This window comes from Geotrypetes seraphini, chromosome 9 (assembly GCF_902459505.1).
Source record: "Geotrypetes seraphini chromosome 9, aGeoSer1.1, whole genome shotgun sequence".
Lineage (NCBI taxonomy): Eukaryota > Metazoa > Chordata > Amphibia > Gymnophiona > Dermophiidae > Geotrypetes > Geotrypetes seraphini.
In genome coordinates, this window is record NC_047092.1 from 112,247,964 (window position 1) to 112,270,150 (window position 22,187).

Sequence of the window (22,187 nt, forward strand, 5' to 3'; positions counted from 1 at the left end):
CTACAATACAGAATGAAATATATTTTCAATCTTTCAAAAATTTCCTAAATAAATAAGTCTTTAAGTTTCCTAAAATTTTGATATGATGTAGATGTAAAGAATAATTGATGAAAATCAGTCTCTCAAATAGCTGCTTGAAATTACAATAGTCTATTTTGATATCTTTTATAGCGGCAACCTTTGGGTGATGGAAAATCAAAAAGGGAAGCTATCTGAGTACAACATCTATGATGGGAAAAAACTTAATTGATCAACTAAACTCCTTTACCTCAACATTTGGAATTCCCCAGGGCTCTATCCTATCACCTTTACTATTTAATATTTTTTTGTCTCCTTTATTAGAAATCAGCCAGGCCTTAGGTTTTATACCATTCTCTTACACGGATGATATCCAACTTATACATCCCTTGGACCCGGAAAACCACTCAGAAATTTTAGCTATAAACCAAAAATTGGAACAAATTCAAACTTGGCTTGACAAAAATAAACTAGCACTAAATATCAACAAAACTAAATCCATTTTGTTTAATTGGAAAAAAGAATTATCACTCATAAAACCTTTCTACCTTAATAATATTCCAATTGACTTGGTATCCTCAGTTAAAATTCTTGGTATATTGATAGATGAGAAACTTTCATTCCACGATCATATTTCCCTTATAGTTAAAAATTGCTTTTATAAACTTCGTCAGATTAGGTCCATTTCCAAATTCCTTACTCCATCCTCTTTAAATATATTGATTCATTCTTTTATAATATCAAAAATTGACTATTGTAATGCCCTATTTCTAAATATTACTAACAAAGAAAAAAGAAGACTTCAAATTATTCAGAACACAGCCATAAAATTAATTTATAAAGCAAAAAAATTTGACCATGTTTCCCCGCTCTTAATAGATGCCCACTGGATACCTATTGGCCACAAGATCCTATATAAAATTTTGTTACTTATTTTTAAGACATTGGCATATAATGAACCACAGTTTATTTCCAGATTATTGATTCCTTACAAACCTAAACGTTCCCTACGATCATCTGATCAAAATCTACTATCGGTGCCATCTTTAAAGATTATTGGGACCAGAAGATCAGATATGTTCTCCGTTATGGGCCCACAATGGTGGAATACCCTACCTCAGTTTATTCGAACTGAACAAGATATTGTAAAATTTAAAAAACTGTTAAAAACCCACTTATTTAAAGATGCCTATGAATCTTAACATTAGTTCTTTTTATTTAATCAAATACTATACTATATTGTGCATTGGTACTATGATTCCCTCCCTTTTGTTTTTTCCTTTTTCTAACCATACCCAAATATTGTAACTTTTAACCCCACCCCTTAAACTCAGGACTGTATTGTTTAATTTTGTTATTTGAATGTATTTTGTAAAGTCTCTTCTATTTTAATTATAATATGTACATCGCCTAGAAAATGTAATAGGCGATTCATCAAAGATTAAATAAACTTGAAACTTGAAACTAAATAGGCTGGAGCCATACCAGATATTACTTTGTAACACAGGCAACTGAACTTAAACTGCATTCTAGCTTCCATGGGGAGCCAATGCAGCTCCCTGTAATAAGGTGTTATGTGGTCCAATTTTTATAATTAAAAAATCAGACGAATTGCTGTATTCTGTATTAATCAAATTTTAGCCAAGTCTTTTTGGTTGACTGCCAGATGCACAATACTGCAATAGTCCAGAATACTCAGGACAAAATACTGAACCAATAGACTAACAATTTCTCATCAAAATATAATGTAATCAGTCTAAATTTCCGAAGCATAAAGAAGCTTCTTTTTTTTTTTTTTACCAATGAATCAACTTGAGTAATCATAGATAAATTCCTGTCCAAATAGACACCTAGGGCTCCTTTTACAAAGGTGTGCTAGCGGTTTTAAGCATGCTAAAATGCCGCTTGCACTAGCCGCTACCGCCTCCTTTTAAGCAGGTGGTAATTTTTAGGCTAGCGCGCGCTAATCTTGTGCTAAAAACGCTAGCGCATCTTAGTAAAAGGAGCCCCTAATATTTTGATGGTGGATAGAATGGGGTAAATGATCCCATTTAAGATCACACTATTTTCTTCACAATTATGTGGAGAGGCCAGGAAAAGTTTAGTTTTATCTGGATTTAACTTCAATTTGAAATCACTCATCCAGTTATCAATTATTAGAATCACTGAAGATATGAACTGAGTGACTACAGATAATTGAGAGGTTTAAAGAATTATGATGGTTATATCATCAACATACCTATATAGCTGAATTCCTAGATTGTCCCCAAAGATGCTAGACATATATTGAACAACAATGCACTGGTGCATCCCAGAATGAACTGGGAAGGGGACGGCTCACCATTTTGTAGTGGCGGGCCAGACGGCCGGAGGGTGTGAGCATCCATCTGACAAGACATTCAACTGAAAGGTACGGGAGTAGGGAGTAGAGTTAGGGGTGCGAGGCCTGAGCCTTGGGGGTGTTGGGGGTGGTTCAGGTTTGGGGGATTCAGATTGCCTCGAGGAGGGGTATCGGCTCCAGAGCAGGAGAGAATGGGCATCCCTCTAGCCCAGCTTGCCTAGGGGGGGAGGGTGGCTCTGGGGCAGGCGGGAGTGGGCATCCCTCCTCCCTGGCTTGCTTTGGGTGGGGGGGGTTCCAGGGCAGGTGGGAGTGGGCATCTCTCCTGCCTGGCTTACTTTGCAGGTGGGGGTTTCAGCTGGAGGGAGTGGGCATCCTTCCTGCCGACCGACTTTGTGTAGGGTTCCCTGCTACATCTACTCAGCTGATCCCTGCCACGATCAGCTGATGGTAAAGGTTCAGGCACGATTCTCTAACCTGTGCCTGTGACATGGGTGCCAGTTAGAGAATCGGGCCGGTTATGCCGGTGTGCGATTCTCAGCTGCTTCTTAGATGGCTGCAGAAACCAATGTCCTATACAGAATCATGCCCATAGTGTTCAGATACATGCTTCTTACAAAATCAGTGATTATCGTAGAAACAGAAAAAGTAAATGTCTCAGTGGCTAAAATATATACAATAGTTATTTTTAAATAACAGCATTCATTATCAAAACTGTTCCAGAACTGAAAAATTAGTTTCAGCTGATGCAGTCCTAGAAGAAATGTTTTCAAAGGTTCCACTTTAGTAAATCTATAGTACTGACTAGTGAAGATCAAAGCTGCCAAGAGAGCCTGAACTTTAAGAACATAAGAATTGCCGCTGCTGGGTCAGACCAGTGGTCCATCGTGTCCAGCAGTCTGCTCATGTGGCGGCCCTTAGGTCAAAGACCAGTGCCCTAACTGAGACTAGCCTTACCTGTTTATGTTCTGACTCAGCAGGAACTTGTTTAACTTTGTCTTGAATCCCTGGAGGGTGTTTCCTGTATAACAGCCTCTGGAAGAGCATTCCAGTTTTCTACCATTCTCTGGGTCAGGGGTGGGCAACTCTGGTCCCCGAGGGCCGGAATCCAGCCGGGTCCCCAGGATTTCCCCAATGAACATGCATTGAAAGCAGTGCATGCAAATAGATCTCATGCATATTCATTGGGGTAATCCTGAAAACCCGACTGGACTCCGGCCCCCGAGGACCAGAGCCGCCCACCCCTGCTAAGAGGGATATTTTAAGCCACACCCCATACTCACCCATTCCATCTCCTGGCTCAACCCTCAGACAAATCTCATCCATTGCACCTAAGAGCCATCTCCCCCTCAGGCAAGAGACACTTTAATAAGACATCTCCTGCTGCTGTGGAACTGTAAGATTTTGATCTTCTTATTGCAATTCTTGTCCTAATGGCAGCAGGAGATGTTTTATTAATACAGCTGCTTCTGCCTTTGGAAGGTAAAATTGCTTAGTGGGAGTTCTTCAGTCCCTAGCAGGAGTGTGGGAAAATGCAGAAGACTTGGTAGGTCTGGAAGATGCATAAGTGAAAACTCTTACTGGTTAATTCATTTTCTGCTAGTCACCAGCAAATTTAGACTGGCTTTATCCTAATTAGAATATTTTCAACAACAATTTATACCACATAGAAAACAAATACAACATATCACTTTACAAGATAACTCCTGAAGGACCAGTTACGGATGCTGGGAAGGATGCTGAAAACCAGAACGCAGAGGATAGCATTCTCGGAGATCCTGCCGGTACCCAGGGCTGATGAGATGAGGCAGATGGAGCTGCAAGCAGTCAACATGTGGATGTGGCGCTGGTGCGAAGAAGAAGGATTCCACTTCCTGCGCAATTGGACGACGTTCTGGGGGAAGAGCAAGCTATACAGGAAGGACGGACTCCACCTCAGCAGAGACAGAACGAGGATACTTGCAAGCAACATCAAGAGAGAAGTTTAGAAGTTTTTAAACTAGGAAGAAGGGGAAAGCCGACAGTTGACCAAGAGAGAGAATCGATGGTTCAGGAACCGGTATACCCGGAGGATACCGTGCAAGAAGATAGAGGGAAAGACTCACCGGATCACAGGCAAGACAAATCGAAAAGGACACAAGAGGGAAGGAAATACAAGAAAGGAACAGGCCGCAAACTCAAGTATATGTACACAAACACAAGGAGCCTTAGAAATATGATGGGTGAATTAGAAGCTATGGCACAAAGAGATAACGTTGACAACATAGGCATCACAGAAACATGGTGGACTAAGGAAAACTTCTGGAACACTGTGCTACTGGGATACAAATTATATCGCAGAGATAGAGTGGCTCAAAAAGGTGGGGGCATTGCCATATACGTCAAAGAGGGAATTGAATCTACTAGAGAGAACACGCCACAACTGACAGATACGTTAGAGTCTCTATGGGTCAAAATTCCAGGAAAAAATGGCCTGGAAACAAAGATTGGCATCTACTACCGACCCCCAGGGCAGTCCGAAGAAATCAACAGAGAAATGACGGACGAGATTAAACGTAAATGCAAGGGAGGCAATGCAGTTATCATGGGTGACTTCAACTATCCGGGAATAGACTGGAACCTAGGCGGCTGCATTAGGAGACCAAGTTCTTGGATACTGTAGGTGATTGCTTCCTGGAACAACTTGTCAAGGAAAACACTAGAGGAAATGCAATTCTGGACTTAATTCTAAATGGTCTACGAGGACTGGCACAAGATGTAGAAGTAGAAGGGACGCTGGGAAACAGCGATCACAATATGATCTGCTTCAATCTGGATGCAGGGGAGAAACATCAGTCCAAAACGACAGCCACGGCACCGAACTTCTGAAAAGGGAATTATGAAGGGATGAGACTAATGGTAGGGAAGAAGAGGATAAGTACTGTAAAAATGCTAGAGCAAGCTTGGTCCCTTTTTAAGGACACAGTCACCGAGGCGCAAAATCTATATATACTGCGTATCAACAAGGGAACAAAGAGGAAAAAGAACAAGAACCGGCGTGGCTCACTGTAGAGGTGAAGGAAGCGATAAGAGACAAGAAAACTTTGTTTAGGGAATGGAAAAGGTCAAAAACAGACAAAAATTGGAACAAGCACAAACAACATCAACGCAGATGCCATAAGGCGGTAAAAAGGGCCAAAAGAGACTACGAGGAAAAAATAGCCAAGGAGGCGAAGAACTTCAAGCTGTTCTTTTGATATATTAAGGGGAAAAACCCGAGAAGGAAGCAGTGGGACCATTGGATGACCATGGAATATAGGGAGCGCTAAAGGAGGACAAAGCAATCGCCAACAAACTGAACACATTTTTTGCGTCTGTATTTACCGAAGAAGATGTACACAGCATACCGGAACCCATCAGACTATATGCTGGAAATGAAGATGAAAAGATGACAGGATTGACGGTCCGTCTAGAGGAGGTGTGTAGGCAGATTGATAGGCTTAAGAGTGATAAATCCCCGGGACCGAATGGCATCCATCCGAGAGTCATTAAGAGTTTCAACTAATAGCCAATCTGTTGATCAAATCGGGAAAGATTCCGGAATACTGGAAGGTGGCGAATGTTACGCCGATCTTCAAGAAAGGTTCGAGGGGAGATCCGGGAAACTACAGACTGGTGAGTCTGACCTTGGTACCGGGAACGATGGTAGAATTGCTGATAAAGGACCGCATAATTGATCACCTTGATGGACACGGGCTGATGAGGAACAGTCAGCATGGTTTTAGCAAAGGCAGATCATGTTTGACGAACTTGCTGCACATCTTTGAGCGAGTAAACAGACAGATAGACAAGGGCGACCTGATTGACATTGTATATCTGGATTTTCAGAAGGTGTTTGACAAGGTTCCACATGAACAACTACTTCGGAAAATTGCGAACCATGGAATCAAGGGTGAAATACTCACGTGGATTAAAAACTGGCTGGATCATAGGAAACAGAGAGAGGGAGTAAATGGACAATACTCGGACTGGAAGACCGTTACCAGTGGGGTGCCTCAGGGCTCAGTGCTAGGACCCATGCTCTTCAACATTTTTATAAATGATCTAGACATTGGTACGACGAGTGAGGTGATTAAATTTGCGGACGATACAAAGTTATTCAGAGTAGTGAAGACACAGGGGGATTGCAAAGATCTGCAATGTGACATAATCAGGCTTGATGAATGGGTATCAACATGGCAGATGAGGTTTAACATGGATAAGTGTAAAGTGATGCATGTAGGTAACAAAAATCTCATGCACAAATACAGGATGTCCGGGGCGGTACTTGGAGAGACCTCCCAGGAAAGAGACTTGGGAGTTATGATCGACAAGTCGATGAAGCCGTCCACGCAATGTGCGGCGGTGGCAAAAAGGGCGAACAGAAGGCTAGGAATGATAACAAAGGGGATCACGAACAGATTGGAGAAGGTTATCATGCCGCTGTACCAGGCCATGGTGCGCCCTCACCTGGAGTACTGCATCCAGCGCTGGTCACCGTACATGAAGAAGGACATGATGCTACTTGAAAGGATCCAGAGAAGGGCGACTAAGATGGTTAAGGGGCTGGAGGAGTTGCTGTAAAGTGACAGATTAGAGAAACTGGGCCTTTTCTCCCTCGAACAGAGGAGATTGAGAGGGGACATGATAGAAACATTCAAGGTACTGAAGGGATAGAGTTAGTAGATAAGGACAGGTTGTTCACCCTCTCCAAGGTAGGGAGAATGAGAGGGTACTGTCTAAAATTGAAAGGGGATAGATTCCGTACGAATGTAAGATAGTTCTTCTTCACTCAGAGAGTGGTAGAAAACTGGAATGTTCTTCCGGAGTCTGTCGTAGGGGAAAACACCCTCCAGGGATTCAAGGCAAAGTTAGACAAGTTCCTGCTGAACCAGAATGTACGCAGGTAGGGCTAGTCTCAGTTAGGGCGCTGGTCTTTGACCAAGGGCTGCTGCGTGAGCGGACTGCTGGGCACGATGGACCACTGGTCTGACCCAACAGCGGCAATTCTTATGTTTTATGTTCATCTCCCCCCTCCCCCCGCCATACCCTTTACCCATTTCTAACCATAATTGGCCACTATATACACTAAAGTAATGACATCTCTTCCACCTCACATGGCTGCTTCCAATGCTAGGCTTTCCACAATTTGCAAAAATACAAGTAATTGCCAACAAAATTTCATCAAGCAGTTTATTCTACCAAACCAGGCCAAAGAAAGAAAATAAATGCTAAAGGCTGTACATTCTGATAAAGCAGCCAGAGTGAACCTGGTGAGCAGTCTTACCTTGCAGCAACCACGATAGTTTTCTGAACTGAGTAGATGGTAAAACAGTGTGGGATAGACCATTCATTCTCACTTTCTTCTACCTGCACAGCAAAGACAGGTTCCATCAATATCTTGTTACAAGTACTGCTGTAAGAGCCAGGGCAGGATTAATTCTTTGAGGGCCCCTAGGCACACACTGGGTCCCCTGCCCCACCCACATTCATACCCTGCCCCCCCAATTTATTTACCTGTTTTCTTATGTGTTTTTATGCTTTTTATTAAATTATATATATATATATATATATCTAATATAATAAAACGGTAAGCCGCGCATGCGCACTCCCACTGCATGCGTCCGTTTTCCGTGAGATGTAGGGCACCTCAGGTAGGAGTGCGCATGCGCGCGAATCTCTCTGGCTGGTCGTTGGCGTCTTCTTCGCTTCTATCCCCGGCACACCTGAAGCCCCGTTCAGCCTCCCAACCGACCCTCCCTTCGGCTCCCTTAGTCCCTTGCCGCCGCTTTTCTTCTCTTCCCCGCCCCGACAAACGTCCTTACTCCAGCAAGGGCCGCAGCACTCTAAACACGCTGCTTCGTGGCCTGCTACTGCCCTGATTTGCTCTGCCCGACACGGCAGAGCAAATCAGGCCAGTAGAAGGCCGCGAAGCAGCGTGTTTAGAGTGCTGCGGCCCCTGTTGGAGTAAGGACGTTTGTCGGAACCACGGGAAGGGGGCGGCAAGGGACTAAGGGAGCAGAGGGTTGAAATATATTTCTTTCAGGTACCATTTGACAACAGGTAGTTCTGTAGAAAATGAACTGCCACTTACTTGGACAAGCCACTGATTTTCTTTAAATGGTGAGAACAGGACCCGATATGGGGGCAGCTTTGGGGGAGGGGTGTGCTGCGAGGCAGACAGCTTTCCTTGGGGGAGGGAAGAAAGAAGGGGGGCCACGGAGACACAGTCAGGGACGAACTGGAGAGGGAGAGGGAAAGGGGGCTGCTTTGGGGGAGGGGTGTGCTGGGAGACAGACAGCTTTGCTTGGGGAAGGGAAGACAGAAGGGGGGCCATGGAGACACAGTCAGGGAGGAACTGGAGGGGGGTCTAGGGAGAGGGGAAGAGGGAAAGGGGGCTGCTTTGGGGGAGGGATGTTCTGGGAGACAGACTGCTTTGCTTGGGGGGGAAGACAGAAGGGGGGCCACGGAGAGACAGTCAGGGAGGAACTGGAGGGGGAGAGGGAAAGGGGGCTGCTTTGGGGGAGGGGTGTACTGGGAGGCAGACAGCTTTGCTTGGTGGGGGAAGACAGAAGGAGGGACACGGAGAGACAGTCAGGGAGGAACTGGAGGGGGAGAGGGAAAGGAGGCTGCTTTGGGGGAGGGGTGTGCTGGGAGGTACACATCTTTGCTTGGGGGAAGACAGAAGGGGGGCCACGGAGAGACAGTCAGGGAGGAACTGGAGGCCGAGAGGGAAAGGAGGATGCTTTGGGGGGAGGGGTGTGTTGGGAGGCAGACAGCTTTGCTTGGGGGGAGGGGAGACAGAAGGGGGCCACAGAGAGACAGTCGGGGAGGAACTGGAGGGGGAGAGGGAAAGGGGGCTGCTTTCTAGCACCCGTTAATGTAACGGGCTTTAACACTAGTATATATATATATATATATATTTATATATATATATATATATATATATATATACATACACACACACACATATATATATATACATATCGCATTTTTTTTATTGGACATCACCTAGAAATCGTGATAGGCAATTAATCAAAAATTTTAATAAACTTGAAACTTTATTTCTTTATTTCCATTTGTATTTCTTTTTTTCTTTTATTTTAAAATTCAAGTGCCAGTGCCAGTGTACAGTTTTTCTTCTATGCAACCCCCAAACATCTCTGAACAAATTCTCTCTTCCTTCTCTTCCCAACTTCTTGCCCAGGACTTTAATTCTGAACCTTTTCCATACATATATAAAAGTGTACTGCAACCTTGATTCATCAGGTGGGATTTCCATTTGATTTCACACTTCCCACTAAAAAGAGGAAAGTTAAATATACAATGATAAACCAATACAATAACATTTTTAAACTCCCACACCCATTTGCATACCAGTACGTTAATTAGTTCACTTTATTAAATGCTAGGATTTGTGGCAGTATTGAAGAAATAAATATAAATATACAACACACTACTCTCTTCAGGAGATGCAAGAAAGCAAAGTTACTTACCTGTAACAGTTGTTCTCCATAGACAACAGGGGAATGCAGTCATACTTGCTGGTGAAGTCATACTTGCTGGACTGAGCTTGCGTGGTGGAACTGTCCCCTAGATACAGTAGGGTTTTTTTGTTTTGTTTTTACTACTGGGTATGTGCGTACTACCTTGCCTCTGGGATTCCGCTTGCCAACTGTCAGTTATGTCACTAGCTTATAGAACTATTAGATAAGAGGGGATGGCGGGTGGGCAAGTGTGACTGCATTCCCCTGCTGTCAACACGGGAACACCTGTTACAGGTAAACAATTTTGCTTTCTGTGGAGACAAGCAGGGGAAATGCAGTCCTACTTGCTGGCTGAGTCCCAAGCCTAGTACTGAGATGGGTGGATGAAATAAACTTATAGTGTAAACAAATTTCGGAGGACTGAGAATGTCCAACTGCGTAACTGGTGCTGAAGTAAGATCCAACAATAATGTTTAGTGAGAGTATGAACAGAGGACCAAATTGCTGTTCTGTTGACATGCTGAATTGGGACTGATCTTAAATGTGCAATTGATGAAACTGTGCTCTAATCTGCCCTGGAGGAGATAAATGAGCTCTAGCATAGTAAAAACAAGCAGTTACTTACTGTAACAGGTGTTATCCAGGGACAGCAGGCAGATATTCTCACACATGGGTGATGTCACTGACGGAGCTCCGGCATGAACACTTGAAAAGTGAATCGCAATTTCAAGTTTTAGAAAGTTTGTGATCAGTCCGCACTGCACATGCGCAAATGCCTTCCCACCCGACGTAGGCGTGCGATCCTTCATTTAACATAAGCCAGCTAAGAAGTGCGAAGTAATAAAATTCGCAGACGACACCAAACTATTTAATGTTGCTAGGACTAAAGAGGACTGCAAAGATTTACAAAAGGACCTGAACAAACTAGGGGAGTGGGCGACGAGATGGCAGATGAAGTTTAATGCAGAGAAATGTAAAGGCTTGCACCTAGGGAACAGAAACCCGAGGTACAGCTACACGATGGGAGTTATTGAGTGAGAGTACCCAAGAAAGGGACTTGGGGGTAATAGTGGACAAGACCATGAAGCCGTCGGCACAGTGCGCATCGGCCGCTAAGAAAGCGAATAGAATGCTAGTTATAATCAAGAAGGGTATTACAACCAGAATGAAAGAAGTTATCCTCCCGTTGTATCGGGTGATGGTGCGCCCGCATCTGGAGTACTGCGTCCAATATTGGTCACCGTACTTAAAGAAGGATATGGTGATACTCGAGAGGGTTCAGAAGAGAGCGACACGTTTGATAAAAGATATGGAAAACCTTTCATACGCTGGAAGACTAGAGAAACTGGGCCTCTTTTCCCTGGAGAAGCAGAAACTTAGAGGGGATATGATAGAGACTTACAAAATCATGAAGGGCATAGAGAAAATTGGAGAGGGACAGATTCTTCAAGATTTTGAAAACTACAAGAACGAGAAGGCATTCGGAAAAATTAAAAGGGGACAGATTCAGAACCAATGCTAGGAAGTTCTTCTTCACCCAACGGGTGGTGGACACCTGGAATGTGCTTCCAGATAGCGTGATAGGACAGGGTACGGTATTGGAGTTCAAGAAGGGATTGGACAATTTCCTGAAGGAAAAGGGGATAGAAGGGTATAGATAGAGGGTTACTAACAGGTCCTGGACCTGATGGGCCGCCACTGTGAGCGGACTGCTGGGCATGATGGACCCCTGGTCTGACCCAGCAGAGGCATTGCTTATGTTCTTATGTTTAAGCTAACCAGGGGAAGTGGGTGGGTTGTGAGATTATCTGCCTGCTGTCCCCGGATAACACCTGTTACAGTAAGTAACTGTGCTTTATCCCAGGACAAACAGGCAGCATATTCTCACAAATGGGTGACCTCCAACCTAACCCTAATGGGATGGTGGAAGTGTTGGCCTTTTAGGAAAATAAATTTTGTAATACTGGCTGGCCGAAGTGCCCATCCCATCTGGAGAAAGATGCTAGACAAAAATGCGAGGTGAATATATGAACTGAGGACCAGGTGGCAGCTTTACAGATTTCCTGAATAGGAGTAGATCTGAGGAAAGTTACAGAAGCTGCTATAGCTCTAATTTTGTGGGCTGTGACACGACTCTCCAGGTGCAGTCTAGTCTGAGCATAGCAGAATGATATACAAGCAGCCAGCCAGTTGGAAATCGTTCTGTTAGAAACAGGATTCCCCAACTTATTAGGATCAAATGAGACAAAAAGTTGAGGAGATGTTCTATGTGGCTTTGTCCTGTCGATGTAATAGGCCAAAGCATGTTTACAGTCCAGAGTATGGAGCACAGTTTCTCCTGTATGAGAATGAGGCTTAGGGAAAAAACTGGAAGAACAATTGATTGATTGAGATGAGACTCCGTCACAATTTTCAGAAGAAACTTGGGATGTGTACGTAGAATCACTTTATCTTGGTGAAAAACTGTAAAGGGTGGATCTACCACCAAGGCTTGTAACTCACTGACCTTCTGGCAGAAGTAAGAGCGATAAGAAAAACAACTTTCCAGGTAAGAAACTTGAGATGAGCTGTGGTCATTGGTTCAAATGGTGGATTCATCAACCTGGAAAGAACCACATTAAGGTCCCAGACTACAGGTGGAGGTTTGAGAGGTGATTTCACATTGAAAAGTCCTTTCATGAACCTGGAGACCAAAGGATGAGCAGTAGGAGATTTTCCCTCAACTGGCAGGTGAAAAGCTGTAATAGCACTGAGATGGACTCTAATCGATGTGGATTTGAGTCCAGAACCAGACAGATGAAGTAGATAATCCAATACCAGTTCCACTGACAAGGAAGTTGGATCGTGATGATGATGAAGAAGACACCAGGAAGAAAATCTAGACCATTTTTGTTGATAACATTGTTATGTGGCTGGTTTCCTGGAGGCATCAATAATACTGCGGACAGGCTGAGAGAGATGTAACTCATATGGATTCAGCCCGAGTGAAACCAAGCTGTCAGGTGTAACAAATACAGGGTGGTATGTAGAAGAGATCCTTGATTCTGAGTAAGCAGAGTAGGAAAGATTGGCAGAGGAACTGGCTCCCTGGAGCTGAGTTGAAGTAGAAAGGAGAACCAATGCTGCCTCATTTGAGTTTGAACAGAGTCTTCAGTATGAAAAGAGTGGGTGGAAATGCATAAAGAAACATGTTCGTCTAGTTCAGAAGAAATGCATCTCTTCCAGACGATAAGGAGAGTATAGTCTGGAGCAGAACTGGGGCAGCTTGTGATTGTGGGGAGCTGCAAATAAGTCCATTTGTGGAGTGCCCCACTGAGCAAAGATTGGATGAAGAGCTGCAGAGCTGAGAGTCCATTCGTGAGGTTGAAGAATTCTTGCCAAGGTTGTCTGCTAGGGAATTCTTCTCTCCCTGAATATAGACAGCCTTTAAGAAAAGAGTGTGAGCTGTCCCCCAAAGCCAGATTTTCTGGGCTTCCTAACATAACAGGAGAGAGCCTGCACCTCCTTGCTTGTTTATATAGTACATTGCTGCTTGATTGTCTGTGTGAAGGAGGGATCACGTCTGCAGCTTATCCAAAACACAGCAAACAAACTTATACACAAAGCAGGAAAATATGACCATGTCACTCCCCTTCTATGAGAAGCGCACTGGTTACCCATCTCACAACGTACTACATATAAAATTTTATTGCTTGCTTTTAAAATTAAACATACACGCACACCAGCCTTTCTCAATAAACTCATTATTCCTTACTCCTGACCACGGACCCTTAGATCAGCAGACCAGAACTTATTAACTGTCCTCCCAATCAAGGAACTTTACTACATCAGAAATACAAACTTTTTCGTTACAGCCCCAACTCTATAAAATGCCATGCCATCTCACTTTCGCCAAGATAATTCTCTCGATAAATTCAAAACTAAACTAAAAACTTTCTTATTCCAAGACGCATTTTCATAGCGCTTGACAATACCCCCTTTTCAACTGCAAATCAGCCCACAAAAAGAACCACTTCTATGAAGCGACACCCTCTCCTGGTATATTTTCCCCTTTCCTCATACTTTCATTTACTTTTATTTTTTATGATGTAATTATAAACTTTCCTCCCCTCTCTCCCCCAAGCTCATGTACATCATGATCTTAGTCTACTTCATGTTTTGTTTTATCCCATTTTATTTTAATGTTTTCAGCTTTGTAAACCGGCCAGATGGTCGATATATTAAAATGTAAATAAATATCATATGATACTGTGCTCTTTGGTATGGCAATGAGAGCAAAAAGTCAGATTTCTACAAATAATAACAAATTATTACTTACTAGTCTTTAAGCCCGTTACATTAACGGGTGCTAGAATATATGTCTGTCTGTCTTTAGCATACACCTCCCCCCCAAATCTTCCCCCCACCAGAGCAAAGCTGTCTGTCCCCAGCACACCTCCCCCCAAAGCAGCCCCTTTTCCCTATCTCTCCATGGCCCCTTCTGTCTCCCCCCAGCACACCCCTCCCCCCAAAGCAGCCCCCCTTTCCCTCTCCCGCTGATTCTCTCTCTGGCCCCCTTTCTCTGTCTGTCTTTCTGTCCCTCTGCCCCTGTGTCTTTCTTTCTTTCTGTCATTTTTCCCCAGTTCCCTGTGCAGCAGCATTTCCATCCCACTTCCCTATGCAGCAGCAACAGCATTTCCCTTCCTATCCCCCCCCTTTCCTGTGCAGAAGCAGTAGCAGCATTTTCCCCCACCCCCCCTTTCCCTTCTCTTACCTTATCTTTAGTGCTCCATTCGGCCCCTCCCCCTTTTTTACTGCCGTTGTCGATCTGGCCTGCTCCTGACCCTCTCACCGCCGACAAACCTTGGGGCTCCAACCGCGTAGGCAGCACTTTAAACACGCTGCTTCGCGGCCTTCTACTACCGATTTCCTCTGCCGCGTCTGTCTCTGATGATGTCATCAGAGACGTGGCAGAGGAAATCGGTAGAGAAGGGCGCGAAGCAGTGTGTTTAAAGTGCTGCTTACGCCGCTGGAGCCGGGAGGCGACGGAGAGGGCAGGGGGTGCTAGCGGCTGGCAGGTGGAGAGCAGGGAAGGGCCCACATGCGCACTTGTCTTGCCTCGCATGAAGCCAGACCGTAAGCCGCACATGCGCACTTCCTATGAGTCGCTACAGCTCACGGAAAACCGGCGCACGCATAGGAAGTGTGCATGCGCGGCTTACCATTTTATTATATTAGATAATGACTGGGGTTGTTATTCAACAAATTACTTATAATTGGAAAAATTGGAGTAGATTAAATTATTTCTGGTGGAATTCCTTATGTCAGGTTTATAAAATGGAGAGATTTATAGCAATACAGAGTGGTTCTTTCAGGAAAATTTCGGGATGTGTGTGGGAGCCATTTACAAAGTATTGTACCGATTAGATGGCATTTTATTTATTTTTTTACTTTTTTTTTTTTCCCCCCTTAAATTTACAAGTTTGATTGTGAGGGGGGAGGGAAGGGTAAATTTATGTTACATATTGTATAAGGTATTGATTATATGATAAGAAAGGGTGGGAAGGGTGGGAGTTAAGAACATATCATTTGTACCATTGATGATTATTAAGAGATATAATTATTGTTAATTTGTTTGAATATATTGTTACACTTATTGTAAATTTGAAAATGAATACAGAATTGGAAAAAAAATGTAAATAAACTTGGAAACTTAGAAGATGTCAGGCTGAAAGGAAGAACCTTGTACTGATAATGACATCCGTTTACTTGACAACAAAGGTATTTGCGGTAAGCCTGATGAATTGGTATACGCGTGTAGGCTTCCTTTAGATCCAGAGGGCATAGCCAATTGTTCTAATCCAGAAGTAGATAAGAAGGCAAGGGAGAGCATCCAAAATTTTTATTTGACTAGAAATTTGTTGAGATCTCTGAGATCCAGAATGGGTCGTATACCTTCCTCTCTTCTTAGAATTAAAAATGTCCGCAAGTAGAATCCCTGATTTCGGCTGAGATAGAGGAACTTTCCTTTGATGGCATTAGAAGAAGGATGGATTGAATCTCCTGAAATTGAGAAGAGAAACTGTGCAGGGTCCGAATAAAATTCTCTGGAGGTGATCCAGAGGAAAGGTATGAAAGTGGAGAGCATACCCCTGACGAATGGATGTCTAGAACTCCAGAGAAGGTAGGATAGGACAGATTCTTCAGGACTGGGCAGGGGCAACAAAAACTAGAGGGCACTCAAAAAAATTGAAGGGAGACAGGATTTAGAAACAAATGCTAGGGAAGTTCTTCTTCACTCAGAGAGGGGGGATGATGGACACCTGGAATGCGCTTGCTTCCAGAGAGGGTGGTAGAGCAGAGTACGCTTTTGGGTTTCAAAATGGGATGGACGAGTTCCTGAAGGAAAAGGGGATTGAAGGGTACAATTAGAGGGTTACTATACAGTACCAAATACTTTAGAGGCATAGATCACTTACAGGTATGTCATTGACCTGGGAAGCCGCCGCGGAAGCGGGACTGCTGGGCATGATGGACTTGTGGTCTGACTCGGCAGAGGCGATGCTTATGTTCTTATGTTCTTATCTGTGGTGATGAGCTCCCACTAGTTGATGTAATATTGAAGCCGTCCTCCGATCGGCTGAGGTAGAGATTTGAGAATGGGAATGTTGGCTATGCCCTTGAGGAACATGTCAAAAAGGCTATGTAGGTTTTTGTTGAGCAGCCTGTTTAGGTTGTTGACGTAGTTGCTGCTTTTGCTTCCTAGGTTGAGGAGGAGCAGGAGGAGCAGGTTTTGCAGTATATCTGTTTTGATACAATGAAGCAGACCAGAAAACTTTAGGAGGTGGAAGCTTTTTCTTTGGTTTGACCAAAGTGTCCCACCTGGTCTAATGGGCAGACAATTTTTGAGTAATAGTGTCCATGGATGGTCAATGAATTTCATCCCCAAGATATGGAGCGTTAGCCAAATGATCTTGGTGGTTGATATCAAGCTCAGAGATGGAGCCAGGCAGTGGCGTACCTAGGGGGGGGGCGAGCCGCCCCGGGTACCAGCTCATTAGGGGTGCTCGAGCCTTGGAGTCCATGGGCCCGGGAACTTCCCTGCTATGGCCCGACTCCAAGGCTTCCGCGAGTCCCCCGAAGTGATCCTGCCTGAGCCCTCTCTTTAACTTCCATTCCCCCACGGCCACACCCCCCGTCGCCGTCGGAGCTTGGTCAGCAACTTCCGGTTTCCGGCTGGGTGGAAGCAAGAAAGGGAGCCCGAGCCGCGTGGGACACTGCAATTAAGGCAGGAACTGAGGGTGAGTATCGCTGGGCTGCTTGGCGGTGGTTTTATTGTTATTTTTTTTTTCTGCCCGAATCATTTTTTTAAAACCCCAAAATCGGCCATCCCCGAATCATCAACTGACCCTCCCCCCCCTAAAGGCAGGATCAGCAACTTCCTCTTGCTAGCCGGCTCCTGCTTTAGAGGGCGAGGGGGAGGTCAGTTGGGAATTGCTGCTATGTCCTGCTTCCCCTCTGGCCTCCTGACCCGTACCTAATTGCATTAGACAGTATAGATGAGGGGGTGTAGGCCTTAAGGGGTGGGGTGTAGGCCTTAAGAGGGAGGTGTAGGCCTTAAGGGGGGGGGACAGACCTTTGGGTGGGAGGTAAAGACCTTCGGGGGGGTGTAGGCTTTCAGGGGGGACAGATCTTCGGGTGGGGGGGGTGCAGGCCTTCAGGGGGGGTGCAGGCCTTCAGGGGGGTGCAGGCCTTCAGGAGGTACAGGCCTTCAGGGGGGTGCAGGCCTTCAGGGGGGGTGCAGGCCTTCAGGGGGTACAGACCTTCGGGGTGGGTGCAGGCCTCCAGGGGGGTGCAGGCCTTCAGGGGGGTGCAGGCCTTCAGGGGGGTGCAGCCTTCAGGGGGGGTGCAGGCCTTCAGGGGGGGTGCAGGCCTTCAGGGAGGTGCAGGCCTTCAGGAGGTACAGACCTTCGGGGGGGGTGCAGGCCTTCAGGGGGGTGCAGGCCTTCAGGGGGGGGGCAGGCCTTCAGGAGGTGCAGGCCTTCAGGAGGTACAGACCCTTCGGGGGGGTGCAGGCCTCCAGGGGGGTGCAGGCCTTCAGGGGGGTGCAGGCCTTCAGGGGGGTGCAGGCCTTCGGAGGTACAGACCTTCGGGGGGGGGTTGCAGGCCTCCAGGCGGGTTGCAGGCCTCCAGGAGGGTGCAGGCCTTCAGGGGGGTGCAGGCCTTCAGGGGGGTGCAGGGCCTTCAGGAGGTACAGACCGTTTCGGGGGGGGGGGGGGGGGTGCAGGCTTCCAGGGGGGTGCAGGCCTTCAGGGGGGGTGCAGGCCTTCGGGGGGGTGCAGTGCAGGCCTTCGGGGTGGGTGCAGGCATTCGTGGTGGGTGCAGGCCTTCGGGATGGTGTGCAGGCCTTCAGGGGGGGACAGACCTTCGGGGATGGGGGGTACAATCTTCGGGGAGGGTGCAGGGCCTTTAGGGGTGGGGTTAGGCCTTCAGAGGGTGACAGACCTTCGGGTGGGAGGTAAAGTCCTTCGGGGGGGTGCAGGCCTTCAGGGGTGGGTGTAGCCCTTCGGAGGGGGGACCTGGTGTAAAAGTACACAGAGGGAGAGAGGGAAGAGGGGGTTCAAGATATGTGCATACTGCCAGACTTTGGGGGTTAGAATAATGAGTCTAAAAAAACAGGAGGAGTGGGAGAGAGATGGTGCATAATGGGATTTAGGGAGGGAAAGAACAGAAAGGGAGAGAACTTGGAAACAGGGAGATGTGTGGAGGGGGGGATAGAGATACTGGATAGGAGATAGTTGGGAACAGAAAGGGAGAGATGGTGGATCCCTGGGGTGGTGGGGGAGTTGAGAAAAGGTGAATCTGTGGATGGAGACAAAAAAAAGGAAAGATGCCAGATCTCCGGGAGATGGAGAGGGAAACGGAAAGGGGAAGGACAGAGATGGCAGACGGATGGTTAGCACGGGAGAAGGAGACCCTGGCAAGCAAGACAACAGAGCCTGGGACCAACAAGATTTGAATATTGACCCAGAGAACACAAAGGTTAGAAAAATAATTTTATTTTCTGTTTTGTGTTACAATATGTTAGATTGAAAAGTGTACATGAGACAGCTTGAAAATGGGACTTTTCTATTTTTGTGAATGGCAAGGCTGAGTTCAGTTAAAATATATGCTTTATAAGAAAATATAATAATGTGTTTTATAAAGTTTATAAGCATTGCTGGCATACTCGGTGAGGTGTTCCTAGTGTTGGTGGTGGTGGTAGCATGTCAGTGTGTTGAGAGGAAGAGGGTAGTCCTGGGAAATTCTGCTGAGCAAACTCTGGGCCCATTTCCACCCCAGTTATGTCCTACTCCATCAACTGGTTCACACACTGAGTGGGTCTTTGGGTGTTATTTCTGGGTAGTTGTTTTTAGAATCTCTTCCAGTGGTTTGTCAGTATCTCCTTCTGGTCCAAGGAAAGGAAACTTTGTCATCCTTAGCATTGTCCTTCAGAATATGTTTGTAACAGCGCTGCTTGTGTGGCATTAGGCTATGTAGTGATCGAAAGAAAAAAAACAGACCTTTGCACATTTTTTGCACTATATGGTGGGTGTATGAGGAGATTCATTTCCTGCCCAGTTAAGTCCGTGTGAAGTTACCTTGTGCTGTGTTTGACATCATAGCAAGGTCTCTCGTTTGGAAGGAAAGATCTAAGCTTAAAAATGAAGTGGCCAGAGTTATGTTAAAAGTAGATAGTCGTAGCTGGTTTTAAGAAAGGTTTGGGACAAATTCCTGGAGGAATAGTCCATTGTCTGTTCTTAAGACATGGGGGAAGTGTCTGCTTGCCCTGGATTGGTGCACTAGCAGCAACAAATACTAGTTTTGGCTGGCTCTTTCCCCGCAATTTTCTCTCTCTTCCCCACGATTTATATCCAGTTCAGGCTAGGTAAGTAAATACATCGGCAGGGGGGGTCTGGTAAGTCTTGGGGGCTGGGGATGGAAGGTGGAGAATCAGTTCTGTAGGCTATCAGAAATTTGCTTAATTATCTACTCACACAGAAAAGCAGTAAAGTCAATAGGTTCTCTGAGTGGGAACAACCTGTTTGATCTTGCACTCTTGTGATTGACCAATTGTTTATCGCTGTTTAATTTATCACATTGATTAATTTGAGCACACCTGAGGTGTCCTATGATGGTGTGCACTGCAGGCAGAGGGTGATTAACCTGTGCCTTATTGTGTAAAGCGCTGGAGAATTCTCTCCTCTCGCTTACCTCTCACGCTGAGGACACCCTGCTTCAGTATAATCATTTATATGATTTATCTTAATTAAACATTATTACGTGGTCTTTTCCTCAAGTGTTGAGACATCAGGTTGTTCCACTTGGAGAACCTATTGACTTTTACTGCTTTTCTGTGTGGCTTTAACATTTTTGCTATTCAGTATACCATAAACTATTATTCAGTAGAAAAATTTGGTTTGTTCATCAAATCCTGTGTGGACATTGGACTTCTATGAGTGAATGTTCTGCTTGATTGAACAACTAAATTTTTTCTACTGAATAATAGTCTAGGTACAATGAAAGTAAATAGCAAAAATGTTTTGAGTAGATAATTAAGGAAATCTTTTTCATATGCTTGCTTATGGACTGGGAAAAAAGACTGTGTCAAGCAAATGATTCCAGAACTGCTTTAGTGGAAAATGTGATTTTTTTTTTTAAGTACTTTGTGAAATTTATTGTTGTTGTGAAATTTATTGTTGTACTTAATCACCCCCCGCCCCTCCCATTCCTGTTCAGGCCTTTACCAATTCATTTAGCGATGTTCAGGCTATTTGATCCTTGTACTCTCCACCACTGCTTCATCTCTTTCTCATACACTATGTTAACCAACTCTGTCAATTAAGTGATTACTTCTTAACATACATTATGGATTTTCCCCCCTTTCTTTGACAGTGCTGCTGAACACCACAGCAGGAACTTGCAGAGTCACAGTCATTTGGATTATTGTGAAGCCAGCAACTGACGTACAGACTCGTGTACTAACATGAAACGACATTCGACCTAGTGGAGCTCAACAAAGAAAAATTAAAAAAGCAAAAGGGGAGGCGATTGAATCAATATCTGGATCTATGTTGGAAATATGTAATGCTTTCAGCATCGTATAAAGGTAATGAAGAAGATTCTGAAGAAGTGCAAGCTGCACATCCGAAATACCTGTAGTAGAAACGCAAGATTCAGATGACCCTGAACTGAAAGAAGACAGTGAATCGTCATCTATAAGCACTGACACTGAGGAAGAGATCTAATTGATAGCAAGAGTCAACACCACAGCATAAAAATAACAGTGGAAGAAGAAAGGGATGCTAGTAAAGACCAAGTTTGAAGAATAGCGCATGAAATTTTACTTTATTGCGATATCGCTGCTTGGCCAGTACCAGTTCCAGATGACTTGAGAGTTAACTGGTTAAGAAGGGAAGTGAACCTTTTCAAAATAAAAATGGACCTTTCTCTGCTAGTCAGCGAGAAGGAAAAAAGAGCAAAGGATTCAGTCGACACTTAACAACCTCATAGTTCTATAAATCTTTACCAAAGGGCGAAAAAGTTTTGAGAACCTGGATGGTTTATTCAAAATCAAAAAATTGCTTGTTTTGTTTTTGCTGCAGACTGTTTGCAGATAGTGAGACAAAAGCTGGAACATCTGTCTTTGTAACTGGCTTTAAAAACTGGTGGAAATTAAATCCTAAAGTCCCTGAACATGAGCGATCAGAACAACATCTCTTCTGCTTAGAACAATGGAAGACCTTGGCAAGGGGACTGGAACTCCATAAAACTATTGATAGAATTCATGAAGTGGAAATGGATAAAGAGAGAAAATACTGGAGAGACATTTTACATCGTGTTTTGGATGTAATTATGTTTTTGGCTAAACAAAACCTTCCTTTCCGTGGTCACAGAGAGGATATGTTATCAACAAACAAAAGAAATTTTTTAGAGTTGATAGAATTACTATCAAATTATGACCCGATTTTGAAGGAACATTTTGTAAAAATAAAACATGCTATTCCTTCTGAAAGCAGATTGAGTTCATACTTATCTCCAAAAATTCAAAATGAATTCATTCATCTTCTGGGAAATTATGTCAAAGAAAAAATTGTGGCAGATATTAAAAAAGCAAAATACTTTGGCATTCTTTTTGATAGCACCCCTGATGTTTCACACACTGATCAAATGTGTGAAGTGATCAGATATGTCTATATTGAAGATGATAACGTTGAAATAAAGGAATCATTCTTGGGCTTCTTTCCTATTTCTGGGAAGTCTGCTGCTGAACTCACGGAACAGATCTTGAAACAACTGGATAGTGA

At 44.6% G+C, this 22,187-nt stretch overlaps 1 protein-coding gene across 1 annotated transcript in view; it reads right to left on the reverse strand.

Moving 5' to 3' along the window:
• FARP2 (FERM, ARH/RhoGEF and pleckstrin domain protein 2) overlaps nt 1-22,187 on the reverse strand; it is an 818,436-nt gene that overhangs the window by 59,353 nt on the left and 736,896 nt on the right. The window contains exon 22 of the mRNA XM_033957823.1: nt 7,662-7,744. Coding sequence (XP_033813714.1) covers nt 7,662-7,744 — 83 coding nt within the window. The remainder of the gene's footprint in view (nt 1-7,661; nt 7,745-22,187) is intronic.